The sequence below is a fragment of the Tenrec ecaudatus genome, chromosome 16 (genome assembly GCF_050624435.1).
Source record: "Tenrec ecaudatus isolate mTenEca1 chromosome 16, mTenEca1.hap1, whole genome shotgun sequence".
NCBI lineage: Eukaryota > Metazoa > Chordata > Mammalia > Afrosoricida > Tenrecidae > Tenrec > Tenrec ecaudatus.
Window position 1 is genome coordinate 94,690,708 of NC_134545.1, and position 15,357 is coordinate 94,706,064.

Below are 15,357 nucleotides of genomic sequence, written 5' to 3' on the forward strand. Positions count from 1 at the left end.
GCTGGTTTCTGCAAGTTTAGAGATAGGAAACCCAGCACTGTTGACCTCCTAGGAAAACAATGAGTTTGTCTCACTAATCTCCTGAGGCTGTGCCCTGCACTTTGAAAACAGCTCAGGTCCCCAGATTTGACCCCTGAGTGGGTAGCAGGCAGCACCTGAAGGTGGGAATGAGGCAGTGGGGTGAAGGATGTGTCCTGGCTCTTCGTGCTCAAAAGAAGCCATCTTTCACCACAGGGCCTTTGCATGAGCTCCCCCGGGCTAGGGGAACCCCTCCCTCTCCAAGTCCACCCAGCTTGCTCCTCACCTCTTTGAATCTTTACTCACTGTCTCCTCCTCCGCGAGCTCTTTCTTGGCCATGACTGGAAATCTCTGTACCAATTTTTGGTTAGCACGTCCCACTTTCTAATCTGTCACCTCATTTATGTATTTATTTTCTCTTTTGTCTCTCCTACCTCCTAACATAACCTCCGCAGGGATTGGAATTTCTGTCTGCATTGTTCTCGACTGTCCCCAGTCCCTTGGACGGCATATAGTGGGGGCTGGAGAAGTGTCTTTTGAACAAGCAAATGACCGAAGCCAGAGTTTGGAAGCAAAGACCTGGCTTCTGAGAACCAGGTCACACCCTGCTTTCCTGTGTGCCTCAATTTTCCTGTCTGTAAAATGAGTGTAATCACAAAGGCGACTGGAGCACTTTAATGAGCTTGTGCTCATTAAGATCATCTTGAGATCTCTGGAGTAAGCACCCGTGGGGGAGCACCCGGCGTGTGTGCGGCTGAGATTATGGGTGACCGTGTCTGAGACCCAGCCCTGACGGTAGGACCAGAAGGAAAAAGGCAGATTGCCCAAGCAAGGAAATGAGGAGCAGGAAGCAAGCTCTTCCTTGGCAAGGAGACCCAGTTAGAGACTGGGGTGCTGTCTCAGCTCCCCAGATCTGCTCCAACGGAAGCACCACATAGCACATCGCTACAAACCACAGAGATGCACCCGAGTCTTGCTTTGGACTTCTGGGGGCGTTGGTCAGGCCGACCTCTTCCCGAAGGCTCTAGGACAGTGGTTCTCAACCTTCCTAATGCCATGACCCTTTCGTACAGTTCCTCATGTTATGGTGCCCTCCCACCATGGAATTATTATTGTTGCTTCCTCATAACTGTTATTTTTCTACGATGATGAGTCGGGGGACCCCTGTGAAAGAGTCGTTCGACCCCCATAGGGGTTGCTACCCACAGGTTGAAAACGGCTGCTCTAGGAGAAGACCATTGTTCGTCTCTCCTGGCCTCTCGCAGCCCTGGGTGTTTGCCAGCTTACAGCTACAGCATAGCTCTTACCATGTGACTGTTTCCCCCTGTCCATCTCTGTGTCTCTTCGCTCCCCTTTTATATAGACACCCCTCAAGGGAGAGTAGGACTGACTCTAATCCAGTATGACCTCGTGTTCATTTAAGTCATAACATCTGCAAAGACCCCCTTTTCCAAACAAGAGTGAACTCCCAGGTACTTACTGGGTGTTAGAATTTCCCCACTATTGCTTGCGGGGAGCAGCGGTCAACCCTTGTGATCTCATCCTTTCTGGACAGAAGCCAGGCAGCTGATGCAAACAGTAAAGCCAGGGGGAGTGCTGGACCGTGGCTGACCGAGGAGGGGGTGTGCCTGTCTGTCACAGGTGCCAGCCCCATGCTGTCAGAGTGCCCATTTGGTGAAGTCAGACCAAGTTTTAAAGTATGAGTGTCCTGCATTGTATAAACTCTATAGACACAACTATGTCTGTGGCCAGATACATTCCAGCCCCCACCCCATTTCAATTTCTGCTATAAATAATCCATGTAAAAAAACCACTCACTGCCATCGAATTGATGCTGACTCATTAAAAAAATGTCTTTAGGACAGGGTAGAACTCCCCCTGTGAGTTTTTGAGACTCTAACTCTTTTTTTAAAAAAATAAATCATTGCATTGGGGGCTCATACAACTCTTATCACAATTCATACATGCATCCATTGTGTTAAGCACATTTGTACATTTGTTGCCGTCATCGTTTTCAAAACATTCTCTTACTACTGGAGCCCTTGGTATCAGCTCCTCATTTCTCTCTCCCTCATGAACTCTTGATGTTTTATAAATTATTATTTTTCCATATCTTGCACTGTCCAAAGAGACTGCAACTCTTTACAGGGGTAGAAAGCCTCGATTTTCTCCCTTGGAGCAGATGGTGGTTTCAAACTGCTGACCACTGCAATGCCAGGGCTCCTAAATAATTCACACACAAGAAAAATATAAAACCCACTTCCTTATGCTCAAAGGTATGATGGTTAAGTTCTTGGTTGCTAACCACAAGGTTGGGTTTCAAAGCCTGGTGGTCTGCTTCCCTAAGGATTACAGCCTGAGTAACTCTCTAGGGCAGCTCTGCTTGGTTTCATGGGGTCACCATGACTCAAAACTGACCCAATGATACTTAGCAACAGCAACAAAGTACCCAGTTCAGCAGGTGCAAACTTCGTATCCACTGCACCCTTTCTACCAGTCTCCACTCTGCCATCGACCAATATGCACAGAGCTGCCAGAGCGGTAGAAAGGACACCGTAAGGAAGAATTCCGCAACAGAATGGCAGCGTATGACCGCGAGTCCTAAGAAGAAGGTGGAGGCACATCATTGCAGTGGTGCCTGCATGGTAGCATGAGGACCTGGGGTCTGAAGGGATCATGGGTGTTTCCTGGATGAATGAGAAGAACAGACAGTGGGGAGCAGCATGTGCCAAGGTCCTGTGGCCGGAGCATGAGAGAGGCAGTGTTACCAGAGCACAGAGGGGCGGGGTGTAGAAAGGAGCAGATAAGGCTGATGGGCCATGCTTGTGGGCTTTGTAAGCAGTGGGGGCCAATGCAATGTTCAAGCAAGAAGATGTGATTGTGCCTTTCAGAACAATCACTCTGGTTGCCAGGGGAGAGAGTTGGAATTGGGCAACAGAGCAGATGTGGGAGTCCAGTCAGGAGATCGTTTAGCAAGAGCTCAGGTCTCAGGATGGCAGCTCAGCTCAAGCTGGTGCAGACAGCTGGGTGCACAGGCTGCATTTGTCTGTTTCCCCCGGGGCGTCAACTCAGTTCTTTCTGGGCCAGCTCCTGAGTAGAGTTGCATTTCTACCCCAGGTGTATGAAATCAGAATCGACAGCTCCCCGGGGAAGGCTTGTCGATTCCTTGGGTGGAGCGACAGGAATCACCTGGAGGTCAGTAGGTTTGACATTTGTTTCATGTAAGCTGGTCCCAGAGAATCACCTGGAGAGCTTGTGAAAATGTAGGCTTTGATTCATTATATCTGGGGTAGATGGCCAATTCACATCCAGGGGGCCAACGCCGAATGAATTAGGCTAAAGGCCTGTTCCCCCCACCCCTACCCCCAAGCTGCTGCTCTCCCTGGAAGTGCCCCAGGGCACACGGGAGCCCGGAAAGGCACTGACCTGGTTGCTGCAGGAGGGAGAAGCAGGGACCCACCTGGTTAGGAGCTGCGGGCTGCAAGGTTGCCCTGCCTCCCTAGCTGAGTGAGCCTGGCTCTCCTGGGTGTGAGGCTGCAGGGCTGTCTGGGAAGGGGGAGGATTCTTTATCTTGACTGATTAATTTATGTAGGAAGATCAAAATAAACATGGTCATCTGTTGGTAGAAGTGTGGGTTCTGGTGGCTAAAAGCACATCTGTGGCTGTCCTGCACTAAGTTAGCTCCCCAGCCGTCAGCAAAGCCTTTTCAGTGGGATCTTCCTCTGGAGACACTGGAAAGAGCAGGGGTTTAAGGATGTGTACTCTCTGTTCCTGTCCGGTAAGAACTGGGCAAACCAGTCAGCCCGGAGCTTCCACCCCCAGCTGGCTCCTTCTCAGCTCAAGGGGTGTGTGTCTGGTTGGAAGAAATTAGAATTAGTGGAGTCAGCCAAAAATGTCCTGAGAAAAGCAATGGGTTGCGAAGGAAACTGGAGTGGAGTCATTGATTTGATGGCCAACGTTTAAGGCAAGTCGTGGGGGTCTGTCTTCCCGAGGTTTCTAAAGCAGAGGTTGGCATACTTTCTCAACAGAGGGCCAGAGAATAAATAGTTGAGGCTCTGGGGACCCAGAAGCAAAATTGAGATTGGATAGGTATTTCTGTAACTGTTTACAATGTTGCCCTGTAAAAACCCTTCATAGCTCCTGGACGAGATGAAAGCAGGGGTTTGGCCTGCAGACTCATAAGCCCGAAGGCTGCTGCTTCTGTGGCAGTGAGTTACGGTCAAGTCGGCCCCATGCATTGCTACCCCATGCACCGTGGACGTCAACTCTGCCTGGCCCTCCGCTCTCCCCTGGGTCAGCTGCAGACTGCATCGCTGTGATCCATAGGGTTTTTCACTGGCCGATTCTAGCGGTGTGATCGCCAGGTCTTTCTTGCTGTATCCATCCTAGTCTGGAAACGGCTAAAAGTTGTTCAGCACCATAGCAACCTGCAGTCTTCCACGGACGGATCAGTAGTGGCTGAGCAGGGGGTGCATTGGCCTAGAATTGAACCTGGGTCCTTCTGCATGAAGGACGGAGTTCTGCCAGTGACTAAACAGTGCCTCTACCCTCTGGCTAGAGACCCAACTTCTACAACAGCTTTTCCATTTCATGGACCTGGGCGTTATCATGAGGAGTTTCATCAAAGGCAGGGGATAGAAATGGATATGGGAAAGAAAAGATTGCTTGGGCCATAGCTGTCTATGACATGCAACAGAGCAGCGAGGGGGGGGACAGCTCCCCTCCTATCTGTAAATGGTCTGAATGTCGTTTTGTTTGCCCTAGGCACGTCTGTTGGGGACCTGTCACTGGCTGGCTGTTCATTCCAAGTGCTAAGCCTGCCCGGTCAATTCACCAGCGGCCTTTTCTGCTCACTCTCTAGCCACAGGCTGCGCAAGCTGCAAAGACACCAGTTTGCCCAGGGTTTCTGCCTACCCCCTGCAAGACATCCAGCTAGCCTTTCAGACACTTCTCTGCCTCCTTGTGACTGTGTGACCTTGAGCAAGTTACTTAACCTCTCTGTGCCTCCGGTTCTTCATCTGTAGAATGGAAATATAGAGGCCTGCTGGGCTGGTGTGGGGAAGTTGGTTTGGGAGAGCAAAGGAAAGGATGCGGGAGAAGTGCTCCCTCCTGCCGTCAGCTGTGCTCCCTCTGTTGTTATTGGCCGTGGTGGCCTCTCTTTTCTCAGTCTCCGTTCACCCTTGGTTCATTTTGTTCCTCTCTTTTCAAGGCCAGAAAAGAACAGGAGGGCGTGGAAGAAAATGCCCAAGCAGTGGACAGGCAAGAGAAGGGAACAGAGTCTTTGGGTCTAGAAAACTCCAGGCCAAAGAAAAGCCAGGTAAAGCTTGTCCAGGTAGTGGCAGTCTGGCTACCTCTGGACAACCACCATGGGGGGACTGAGTCTGAAGAGCCCCCGCCCTGCCCAGTGATGCTTCACAGACTGGATGGTACCTGGGACCCACCCCTGGGTCCATGGGTGGGCCGGTCCCCCGAGCGCTTTTCTAAGGACTGCCTTTTGCAGTCTTCATTGAGGCACCCCGTCCCCACACGCCTCGTACTCTGGCGGCTTGGCTGGGCCTCACAAGAGAAAGCCTCAGGCTTCAGCGCCAGCCTCCCTAAATAGAGCTGCCGGTCTCTCGGGGCCTTGGGCTTCGGAGCTAGGACCTTGACCCAGGGCAGGCCCATTCCCTGGGATTAACAGGACTTCGGCTGTGCTCTTAAAGATGATTTTACTTGATTAAAATTAAAAAACAAAACCAAACAAACCGCTATCGTCCTCCTGAGCTGAGGCTGCACCACTGCACAGAGAAATGTCCTCGGGCCGTGGCCAGCTCCGTGCCTTTCCGGTCAGGGGAGGTGGGAAAAATGAGTATTCCCAGCAGGAAAATCCATTTGCTAACTCTGCCTGCTGGGTCTGTCGGCTTCTGGGAACGACTTGGGGAAGACTCAGGAGGGGACTCAGGTGAACCTCCAAGGGTAGTGTCCATCATGTTGGTGGGGCGGAGGGGGCATCTTTTCCTCCTTTACATTTGGTGATGCCCCAAGTATGAGATACTTGCTCCCGCAACCTGATCCGTCTCGAGTTTTGAGCTCAATCATCCATTCATTCAAAAACTATTTGTTGAAGACTTACTATGTGCCAGGGGTTGGCATTCTTTGTGTAGCTTTGAACACGGACTAAGCATTAAGAGCTTATTCCGAATCCTGCATGGTTTTGAGCCTCAAACTTAGGCTGAGTCAGTGCCGTGGGACCTCAGAAGCTTACCGTTCCGTACTCCCCAATCATCGCTCTCTGCTCCAAGAGTGCTCAGGATCTCCCTGCTTGTAAGGGCCTTAGTGGGCCACCCCTGACTGCCATTCTGCATCTCTCTGTACAGGATCCAGATTGGGACAGCGGAAGTGAGGCAGAAGGGGAGAACTGGTACCCTACGAACATGGAGGAGCTGGTCACGGTGGATGAAGTAGGGGAAGAAGATTTTATTATGGAACCGGATATCCCAGAGCTGGAAGAAATTGTGCCCATTGACCAGAGAGACAAAACCTGCCCAGAAATTTGCCCTTATGTGTCGGCCTCCTTAGACCTGGACTTGGCCAAGGATTTCACCGAAGAGGAATTCAAGACTGAAGGCACCGGGGTTCCTGAAATCAGCCCCCCATCAGTCAAAGAATTGCCTTCTACTTCCATGACCTGTCCCAGTGACATGGACGTGGAAGCAGCAGACCTAAATCGGGATGCTGAGTGGAAGCCAGCTGAATGCGAAGCAGGCCACTCACTCGCGGCTTCAGATTGCCACAGGAAGGAGGCCAGGGACGAGGGCAGTGCAGATGCGCCACTGGACCCTGCAGCCCCCCAAATGGCCTCCCCGGAGCCGGCAGAGGAGAGGGCCCAGCAGCCTAGCCCAGCTCTGGATGACCCCAAGGCCAGGGGGACGCCTGAAGAGGGGGCTTGTGAAGGCAGCGCCCTGGAGGAGAAAGCCAGTCCCTCTACTGAAAGCGATCTCCAAAACCAGGCTTGTGGAGGAGCGGTGACCCCGGGTAACTAACCTCCCCTTTTCTTAGGTGTGGTTGGGTTGACCAGACAACTAGCTGCTCCTACAGGGTGTGGGCTGTGCAGGCTGGAACGGACAACAGTGAGCAGTGCAGAAAGTACTTGGTCACAGAGACAAGCTTCAGAAAGGCCCCATGAAACAGAGCGAGGCAGACCAGCCCTGTAGGTGACTGCCTGAAGGCAGTTAGCTAGGAGGCTGCAGGTTTGCAAAGCAACCAATTCAAAGCCATGTCCTGTGAGCCCAGAGGCGCCCTGACAACCAAAGTGAGCTCGAGTTGTCAGCAAAACGGGGTGGGATCAGCAAGCAGCCCCTCACACCCAATGCAGAGGACTGCCCAGGCTATTCCGTGAGGCCCATGGGTGGGACAGAAGTATAGGGGGCGGAGGGAGGAGAGGACCGAGGATGGGGAGGAGCAGGGCTCCCAACAGCAGGAGGAGGGCTTGCTCTGTCCCCTGTTGACTACCTCAGGCCCATGGCACTCCGGGCTCACCAGTGAAACGAGATGTGTCCCAGGATCTCTTCTGCCGCCCTTTGAGGTGCTGTTGTGTCTGTGTCCGGCACTGTGACATCATGAAAGAGAGGGAGTCTAAAATAGACTAAGCCAGGGCTTATCTGCCAAATGGAAACTAAGATTCATCTAGGGCAGTGGTTCTCAACCTTCCTCATGCTGAGATCCTTTCATACAGTTCCTCGTGTGGTGGCGACACCCCCCCAACCATAACATTATTTTCGTTGCTACTTCATCACCGTCATTCTGCTACTGTTATATGCAGGATGCATTTTCATTGTTACAATTTGAACATAAGTAAGCATAATTAAAGCATAGTGATTCATCACAAAGCAATATGGAATTATACATTGTGAACGATTTATGTGTTTTCTGATGGTCTTAGGCAACCCCTGTGAAAGGGTCGTTTGACCACCCCCAAAAGGGTCGTGCCCCACAGGTTGAGAACCGCTGGTCTAGGGCTATAGACGTGGGGCGGAGGGAGAGCTAAGGGTTTGTTAGCCTTCTAGCTCGCCCCTGGAAAGGAACTGGAGATTTATTACAAGGAACACCTGCTGCACACCAGTGCCCAGAAAATACAGGGGCAAATCTTACAAATGAGGATCTGCCTTCCCCAGTGCGCTGTGGAACTGGCCGTGGCCCTGCAGGCCTGGGCTTTTCCCTGCTGATGGGCTCTGTTTTTCACCTGAGCAGGGCGGGGTCTCCATGGAAACGCAGTCATGAGCTGCTTGCCTGTTGCTAGAGAAACCCGAGGCCCATGCTGGCTCTGTGGAAGGCAAGGAAAGAGGGGTGGAATTGTCACCTCACTCCGACCAAAGCCCTTTGACGTTTCCACGTTGGGTTGAGCACGCAGTGACGCTCGTGGCTTAATACACGACCCGGGGTTTTGAGTTTAATGACCTTGTTTGAGAAGCTTGGGGTCAGAGTGGCATTGCTTCGTTGCCAGCCTTGGTGTTCCCAGGGATGTCGGCACCATTTTTGTCACTGAGTTGCCCTGCTAGCTGCTGCAGAAATGCATCGATATTGAGTTCATCAATACTGGGGGCTGGGGCATCCTCGCCAGAGGCCATCAAAGCCCACATCCCCCTGCACCAAGTGCACAGCTCTGCCATGCTTTTCTGAGTGCAGCTCCCTCTTGGCCATGGAGAACTCTCGGTCACCGCACCGTGTTCATAATTGGCCATTGTTTTCCCAGCTGTGTGTTACTAGAGACTTCAATTCCAGGGCTTCTTAGAAGCACGCTGTGTCACATTATTCTTTGCCCTGGCTCCTGTTTTGCAGAAACCTCCAGATACCTGGAAACGAAATCCTTGGACACAAGGTCGCCAGAATACTCCGAAGTGGAGCGGCAACAGCCCCTTTCTTTGCCTTCCTGGGAACCGGAGGATGTGTTCAGCGAACTTAGCATCCCTCTAGGTGGGTGAAATGCACCGCCTCCCCGAGAACTTGGCTCCCAGAAATAGTTCTGCGGCAGCATCTGAGAGCATGAGAAGGCTTTTTGTCATCTGTCATTGTTTTTTATTCTGATGCAAGAACCTGGATTTGCAAGGTGCCACATTAAAGCTTCTCACACTGTCGGTCTCCCTTGATAGACCGGCTACCCCAGGAGGCTAGGCTTAGAGAGCACAGCCCTGGGACCCTGGTGGCATAGTGAGCTACGCATTGAGCTGTAAACCACAATGTCACTGGTTCGAACCCACAAGCTGCTCCAAGGGAGATGAGGCTGTCTACTCCTGTAACGATGTAAAGTTTCTGAAGCCCATAAAGGGCAATTCTGCTCTGTCCCGTAGGGTCGCTATGAGTTGAATCAACCCGATGACTGTGAGTTTGAGTTGACCTGGGTCCAGAGCTGGGAGAAAATGGTTTTCCCACCTGGGAATGCTTTATTCCAAACCACACAGAGCCTCTAAGCTTGGCCCTGGTGCAGACTGAGTAGCAGAGGCCTAGTGGCCTGCTCAGAATGAACAGAAACCTTCTGCTCCTGGCCTCCCTTTCCTGCCCCTTGCCCTGGTCCTGGCCTCATCAGCACCTCGCTCTTCCCCTTTGAAAGCCCTGTTTCTCAGAGCTAGCGATGTTGAGTACACTGTGCTGGGGGTGACCCTGTGAGGGTGACACGGGACCACTGGACAGCGAGGCACCTGGTCCTGGCTCTTCCCTTTCCGTTCACTGAGTGGCTGTATCTTCAGATAAGTCGAAGCCCTCCTTTGACCATCAGTTGCTTGTAAACTCTACCATCTGGGATTGGGTCAGCTTCATGGTTTTCAGTGGTGACATGATTTTCAGGTGTGTGTGTGTGTGTGTGTGTCTGTCTGTCTGTCAGCCAGGGCTCATTTTCCAAGAGGGGACTGAAGTCAGGCTCTCAGGGCAGGGGGGCAAAGGCAGTTTGGAAAAGTCACCCCAGGAGATTCTGGTGCCAACTCTTGCCCTGTGACTCCCATTCATTCACCCCTGCCACCTTTGAGATTTTCGTTGACCCTGAGAGGTGGAGGAAGCTGTGAGATGAAGAAGGAGCAGAGCTGCTCAGCACAAGAGGACCAGGTTCAGATGGGAGAGTGTGCCAAGGTGGGGCCAGCAGCCCAGCTGGATGATGCCCAATGGCTACAAGTCGGCTCAGATGCGGTGGGGGTGGGGGGGCTACTCACAGCTAGGGCTCCCCCGTTCCACCCAAGTGTCTGCTGTTCTTCTGTCAAAAAAGTCCCTTAGTTTTTCCTTCTAAATGTGTCATTTCTGTACAATCAGACTTGAGAATAAGCTTCCTGCTTTTGTTTCTTAAGGGGTAAAATTGCACCGTACCCCCTGGGCAAAAACATAAAAAAATTTTTTTTTAAAGAAATGGTGACCTTTGAATCAACTGAGGTGACGACCCTGGGTGTTTTTTTTATTTAGTTTTGTTGTATTGAGATCCAACTCCCATTTTAAAGTTTTCATCCAGAGGCATTAGGGACAGTGTGACCCAACCTCTACTTCATTCTGGTATATTGGGATCACTCCTGGGGAGACCCAGTATCCATTCAGCAGTTACTCCCCATTCTCTCCTTCCTGCACAGCCACTGACAACCACGAGTCTGCTTTCTCTCTATGGATTTGTCTGTTTGGGATATTTCTGGAGCTTGTGGTAGGGTGCTGTTGAGTTGGTCCCCCTCCTAGCGACCCCATGTGCATAGACTTATACCAGCGCACACAGCGCTGCCTGGTCCCGTGCCCTACTCACAACTGTTGGCAGGCTTGAGCCCCCTGGGCAGCCACGGTGTCGGTCCGTCTCCTTGAGGGCCTCCCTCTGCTTGACAAGCACGGTGTCCTTTTCTAGGGAGGGGGCTTTCTTGAGAACATGTCCAAAGTGGGTGAGACAAAGCCTCCCCATCCTTGGTTTTCGGGAGGCCTCTACTTGTAAGGTTGCTCTTGTGTGCGCCGCAGACTGTATCGGCTCTTCACTCTCCTGGTGCTTTCACCTACGAGTCAGTCGCACAGGCTGACTTTCAGGACCCAGGTGCGCCAAGCGATTCCTTCGTGCGGCCGTTAGACGTCCTAGAGGACGTGACCTTGTGCTGGAAACTCTGGGGAAACATGACTGTGACACCTTGGTCCCCCAAGGACTTGGAACGTAACACACACAAGCAACAATTAAGAAGAAATGCTATGACCTTGTTATCAGTGGCATTCTTGAGCATCTCTGTTTAAGGTTGCCCTGGTTGGGGAGGGAGGTAAGACGTTGTTGCTGAGGGAGTTAGTGAGCTTCTGTTGGGCTTGCTGAAAGAGCGTTGGAACTAGATCCTGGGGATACCACGTGGTGGATTTCATTCACGTATAACCCCAGGGCTCAGCGGAAAGAGATGTCTAGAAAAGAACGGTGGCAAACATATGTGTTAATATGTCGGATACAATTGCTGAATGGCTTATAACAAGAGTTGTAAGAGCCCCCAATAAAATGATCTAAAAAAATGGTTAAAATGACCCATGTTTGAGGCACATGTATCAGGGGGCGAAAAGTTTAAATATGAAAGACAATGGAAACACATTCAAAAGATGAAAGCTATCTAAAGTGAATATTTGAAATGGGATTGCTTTCCTCCAGCCTCAGCCCCCAGAAGTTATCACTGTTAGACCCACAGACATAGGATCCCTGTACCCAGAGTGCTCTGCGGCTTGCTTTTTGCCTTTTACGTGGGTCATGGCGAGCTCGTCATGTTGGCACATCGAAAGAGCATTCTTTCTCATCATGGAAAATAAGCTTTGCTCATCCCCATTCCTCTACCGATGAACGTTTCGGTTGTCTAATGGCTATGTTTTCTTTGTCATTATAAAAATGTGGTCATAGCTAAGTTTACATTTTTATCTTTTGCCATCTGGGCACCCTTATCTCATTGAGTCTTCTCAAAAATCCCCTAAAAATTAGGCAGTATTTTTATTCCCGTTGTACAGGTGAGAAACTGGTGGTGCTCACGCTTGACTGGTGGTCAAGACTGAAACCCCTCCCTCTGGGCTCTCCTGCCTTCCAGACGTGCGTGCGCAGCTCCCGTGGGTGCGTAGGCCAGTGCTTCTGTAGGTCCATGTCCTGGCCCTGGGGTGGGGGGGGGCGTTGTGGGGCCAAAATGTATTTCCATTTTAAATTTAATAATTGCTACCAAGTGGCATTCCCAAAAGATCGTATCCCTTCTCCATGCCGCCTGGTATGAGAATTCCCGTTCTTCATGGCCTCGCCAGCACTGGCGGCTATCCTTCTGCAGTCTTTGCCCATCTGTTAGGAGGAACTCAATGCCCTAGTCTTTAAAAAATCCAGTTCTGTTGAAATATAATTGCCATACAATAAAGTGCACTATTGAAAATGTACTATTGGGTCTGTTTTGACACATCTATACACCATCGAGACCATCACCCTACTCAAGATGACTCACCAATACCCCCAAACATTCCTCATGCTCCTTTGTAATTCCTCCCGCCCAGCCCCCAGCCCCTTGGCAAACACTGTCTGCTGTGTATCGCTATTCGTTTGCATAGAGTTTTAGAAATAGGGTGTGTGCTCTTTTTTTTCTTTCTGTTTTGCTGCCGAGTTTTAGTCATGCATGGTAATTATTTTGTGATCGGTTCGTCCTGTTGGGTGTGCCAAGAATTTGTTGGCTTGTTGGTTGGCGATTGCATTGTGGACGTGGACTTAGCACATTGTGCTTAACCCATTCACCTGCTGATGGCGTCTGGGCTGCTTCCAGTTTGGGGTGGTTGTCCTCATGCACGGTTAACGTTGAGACCCACCGTCTCGTGGATGCCCTGGGGAGGGGCAGGCTGCTGTTTGCCGCTCTCGATGGTGCACTGCCTCGGCACAAAATCCCAGCAACTTCCTCCAAGGTCACACAGAATTCTCAGGCCAGAACGCAGGAGTGCTGACCTGTGGGCTCTTCCCTGCTTCCCCGCCCAGTACAGGCTGCACAGTGGAGGACACGCCATTGTGTGCAGTTCTTGGGACCAGAGACTGCAATGTGCCCCCCTGAGCTCCGCCCCCAGCTTGTCGCTACTTGCTGGCTGGGTAAGATAAGGCAAATGCCATTTCTTCAGCTGTCAGTCAGGGGTGGTAACAGCTGCTTACCTCTTCAGAGTTATTTTGAGAACTGTGTGAGAGAATGCTTCTATGGCCTTGCTACCCATCAGTGCATCCCCACCCAAACCAACAAAGCGATTGTCAGCAAGTCGATCCCAGTGCAGTGCACGGTGGTCCCACGTGTCAGAGTTGAATTGTGCTCCATGGGGTTTTCCAGGGCTGCCTGTGATCCTTCTGGAATAGACTGCCAGACCTCTCTCTCTCCCAAGATACCTCTGTGTGGATTGAGCCCCTGACCTTCCCACTAGCAGTCAGACACTTAACCATCTGCCCGCCTGGGGACTCCCGGTGTCTCCATAGGAGACACCTAATAAGCTTTGCCTCTTGCTATTGTTTGTTTCTGGAATATACGTTTTGAGAGCCACTCTGCTTCCTCCCAGTGCGGCTGTGTAATCTTTATTCCCCAGGATCAATCACTGCTACCCAGGGATTTCTAGGGTCACGGGAGGTAGCTGTCCGTCTTTCCAGTCTGGAGAACAGGGAAGTGAAATGAGGGATGCCAAGGGCTGAGAGGAAGGGAGGCAAGTTTGAGTTTTAGAGAGGCTCGTACAGGGGTGGAGCTGGGAAAGGCAGGGCTGCGGTGTGTCAGGCCAGCTCTGGGGGACCCCAGCCACCGTGGGTCTGCCAAGGCCTGCTCTTCCCAGCACCCAACCCCATCACCTGCTAACATGAGTTCCCAGTTCATACATTCTGGCTTTCCTGGGATGACGGTGTTCTGATTACTCTCACCAGAATCGTCTGTTAGAAGTCAAATGCTTTCATGATCGGGCGTAATAGAGGCCGGAAATTGGGAGGACCAAGTGGCTCCTTAACTGGTCGTGGCCATGACCATTCTGTGTTGATGCTTTGCTTCTAAACTTCCAGAAGTTTCCTGCAGCAGTGGTGGGGCTGTCTAGTGCCTGAAGCAACTCCAGGAACCCAAGGATGACTTGCCAACTTTGGGGGGATTCTCCCTGCCCAGGCTTCTCCTTTCCCAGGGAGGCATTTTTTTATCATGTGGTACTGTCCCTACCCATCACCGGCCTGTGGTGGCTTTTCTGTTTCTGTAACGCCGGGAGCTTGGCTGCCAGTGTGACAAATACCAGCAGGCTCATCCATGGTGGATAGGTTTCAGCAGAGCTTCCAGATTAAGACAGCCTAGAATGACTTGGCGATCTACTTTTGAGAAACTAGCCAATGACCACCTCATGGATCCCACGAGAACACTCTCCAATGTAGCACTGGAAGATGGATGCCCCTCACACCCCCCATATTGGAAGACACCCAAAATACACAATGGCCACAGCAAGAGTCAAACCTACCAACAGTCCTGCAGATGGGACAGGACTGGTCAGTGTTTCCTCCTGTTGTGCACAGGATCACCATGCTGTTAAGTACCATTCAGCTGGTTCTGACTCGTAGCAACCCTGTGTACAATAGAACAAGGCACTGCCTGGTCCTGGGCCATCCTGACAGTTGTTCTTATGTTTGAGCCCATTGGTGCAGCCACTGTCAGTCCACCTTGAGAATCTTCCTCTTTTTCCACTGAGCTTCTACTTTACCAAGCCAGTCCTTTCCAGAGACTGGTTTCTCCTGGTAACAAGTCTCACCATCCTTGCCTCTGAGGAGCCTTCTGGCTGTACTTCTTCCAAGACAGATTTGTTTGTTCTTCTGGCAGCCCCTGCTACTTTCTATATCTTCACTACACTGTAATTCAAATGCATGGATTCTTCTTCAGTCTTCCTGATTCGATGTCCAACTTTCACGTGCATGAGACCATTAAAAATACCACAGCTTGCTGCCCTTGAATGAACAAGGGTATGTCATGATGGGAAAGGAAAAATCATGGGTATAACTTTCCTGGTCTTTTTTCTTAGCAACAGAGTTTTCAGTTTTCTTAAAAACTCTTCATAATTCCTAGAATCCTGGAGAAAAATCTACCAGCATTACCCCTTTGGGATTCCCTTCCACTCCGAAAAAACAGTGGCCATGAACTTCTGAGCTGAATGTTGTTAGCCCAGCAGACACCCTTAGAAGCCACCATTTGGATTGGACTTTTATTTTTTATTTATTTGACTTTTATATTTCGAAGGCGCGTTATGAAACGTCAGTGTACCACTGAGTGAACTTGTGTGTTTGCGTCCACGGATTGCAGGGGCATGTGTATGGATGTTCTGTGGAAATAGCCCCATGGACGTATGAACTGGGACCACACTTTCACTTGTAATGTATGT

The 15,357-nt window shown here is 51.0% G+C and overlaps 1 protein-coding gene across 1 annotated transcript in view; it reads left to right on the plus strand.

Annotated features, from left to right (window-relative positions):
* Positions 1-15,357, plus strand: part of RBM20 (RNA binding motif protein 20) — a 204,774-nt gene that overhangs the window by 181,820 nt on the left and 7,597 nt on the right. Inside the window, exons 11-13 of the mRNA XM_075533462.1 lie at positions 5,228-5,335; positions 6,375-7,032; positions 8,836-8,970. Of these exons, the coding sequence (XP_075389577.1) occupies positions 5,228-5,335; positions 6,375-7,032; positions 8,836-8,970 (901 nt within the window). The remainder of the gene's footprint in view (positions 1-5,227; positions 5,336-6,374; positions 7,033-8,835; positions 8,971-15,357) is intronic.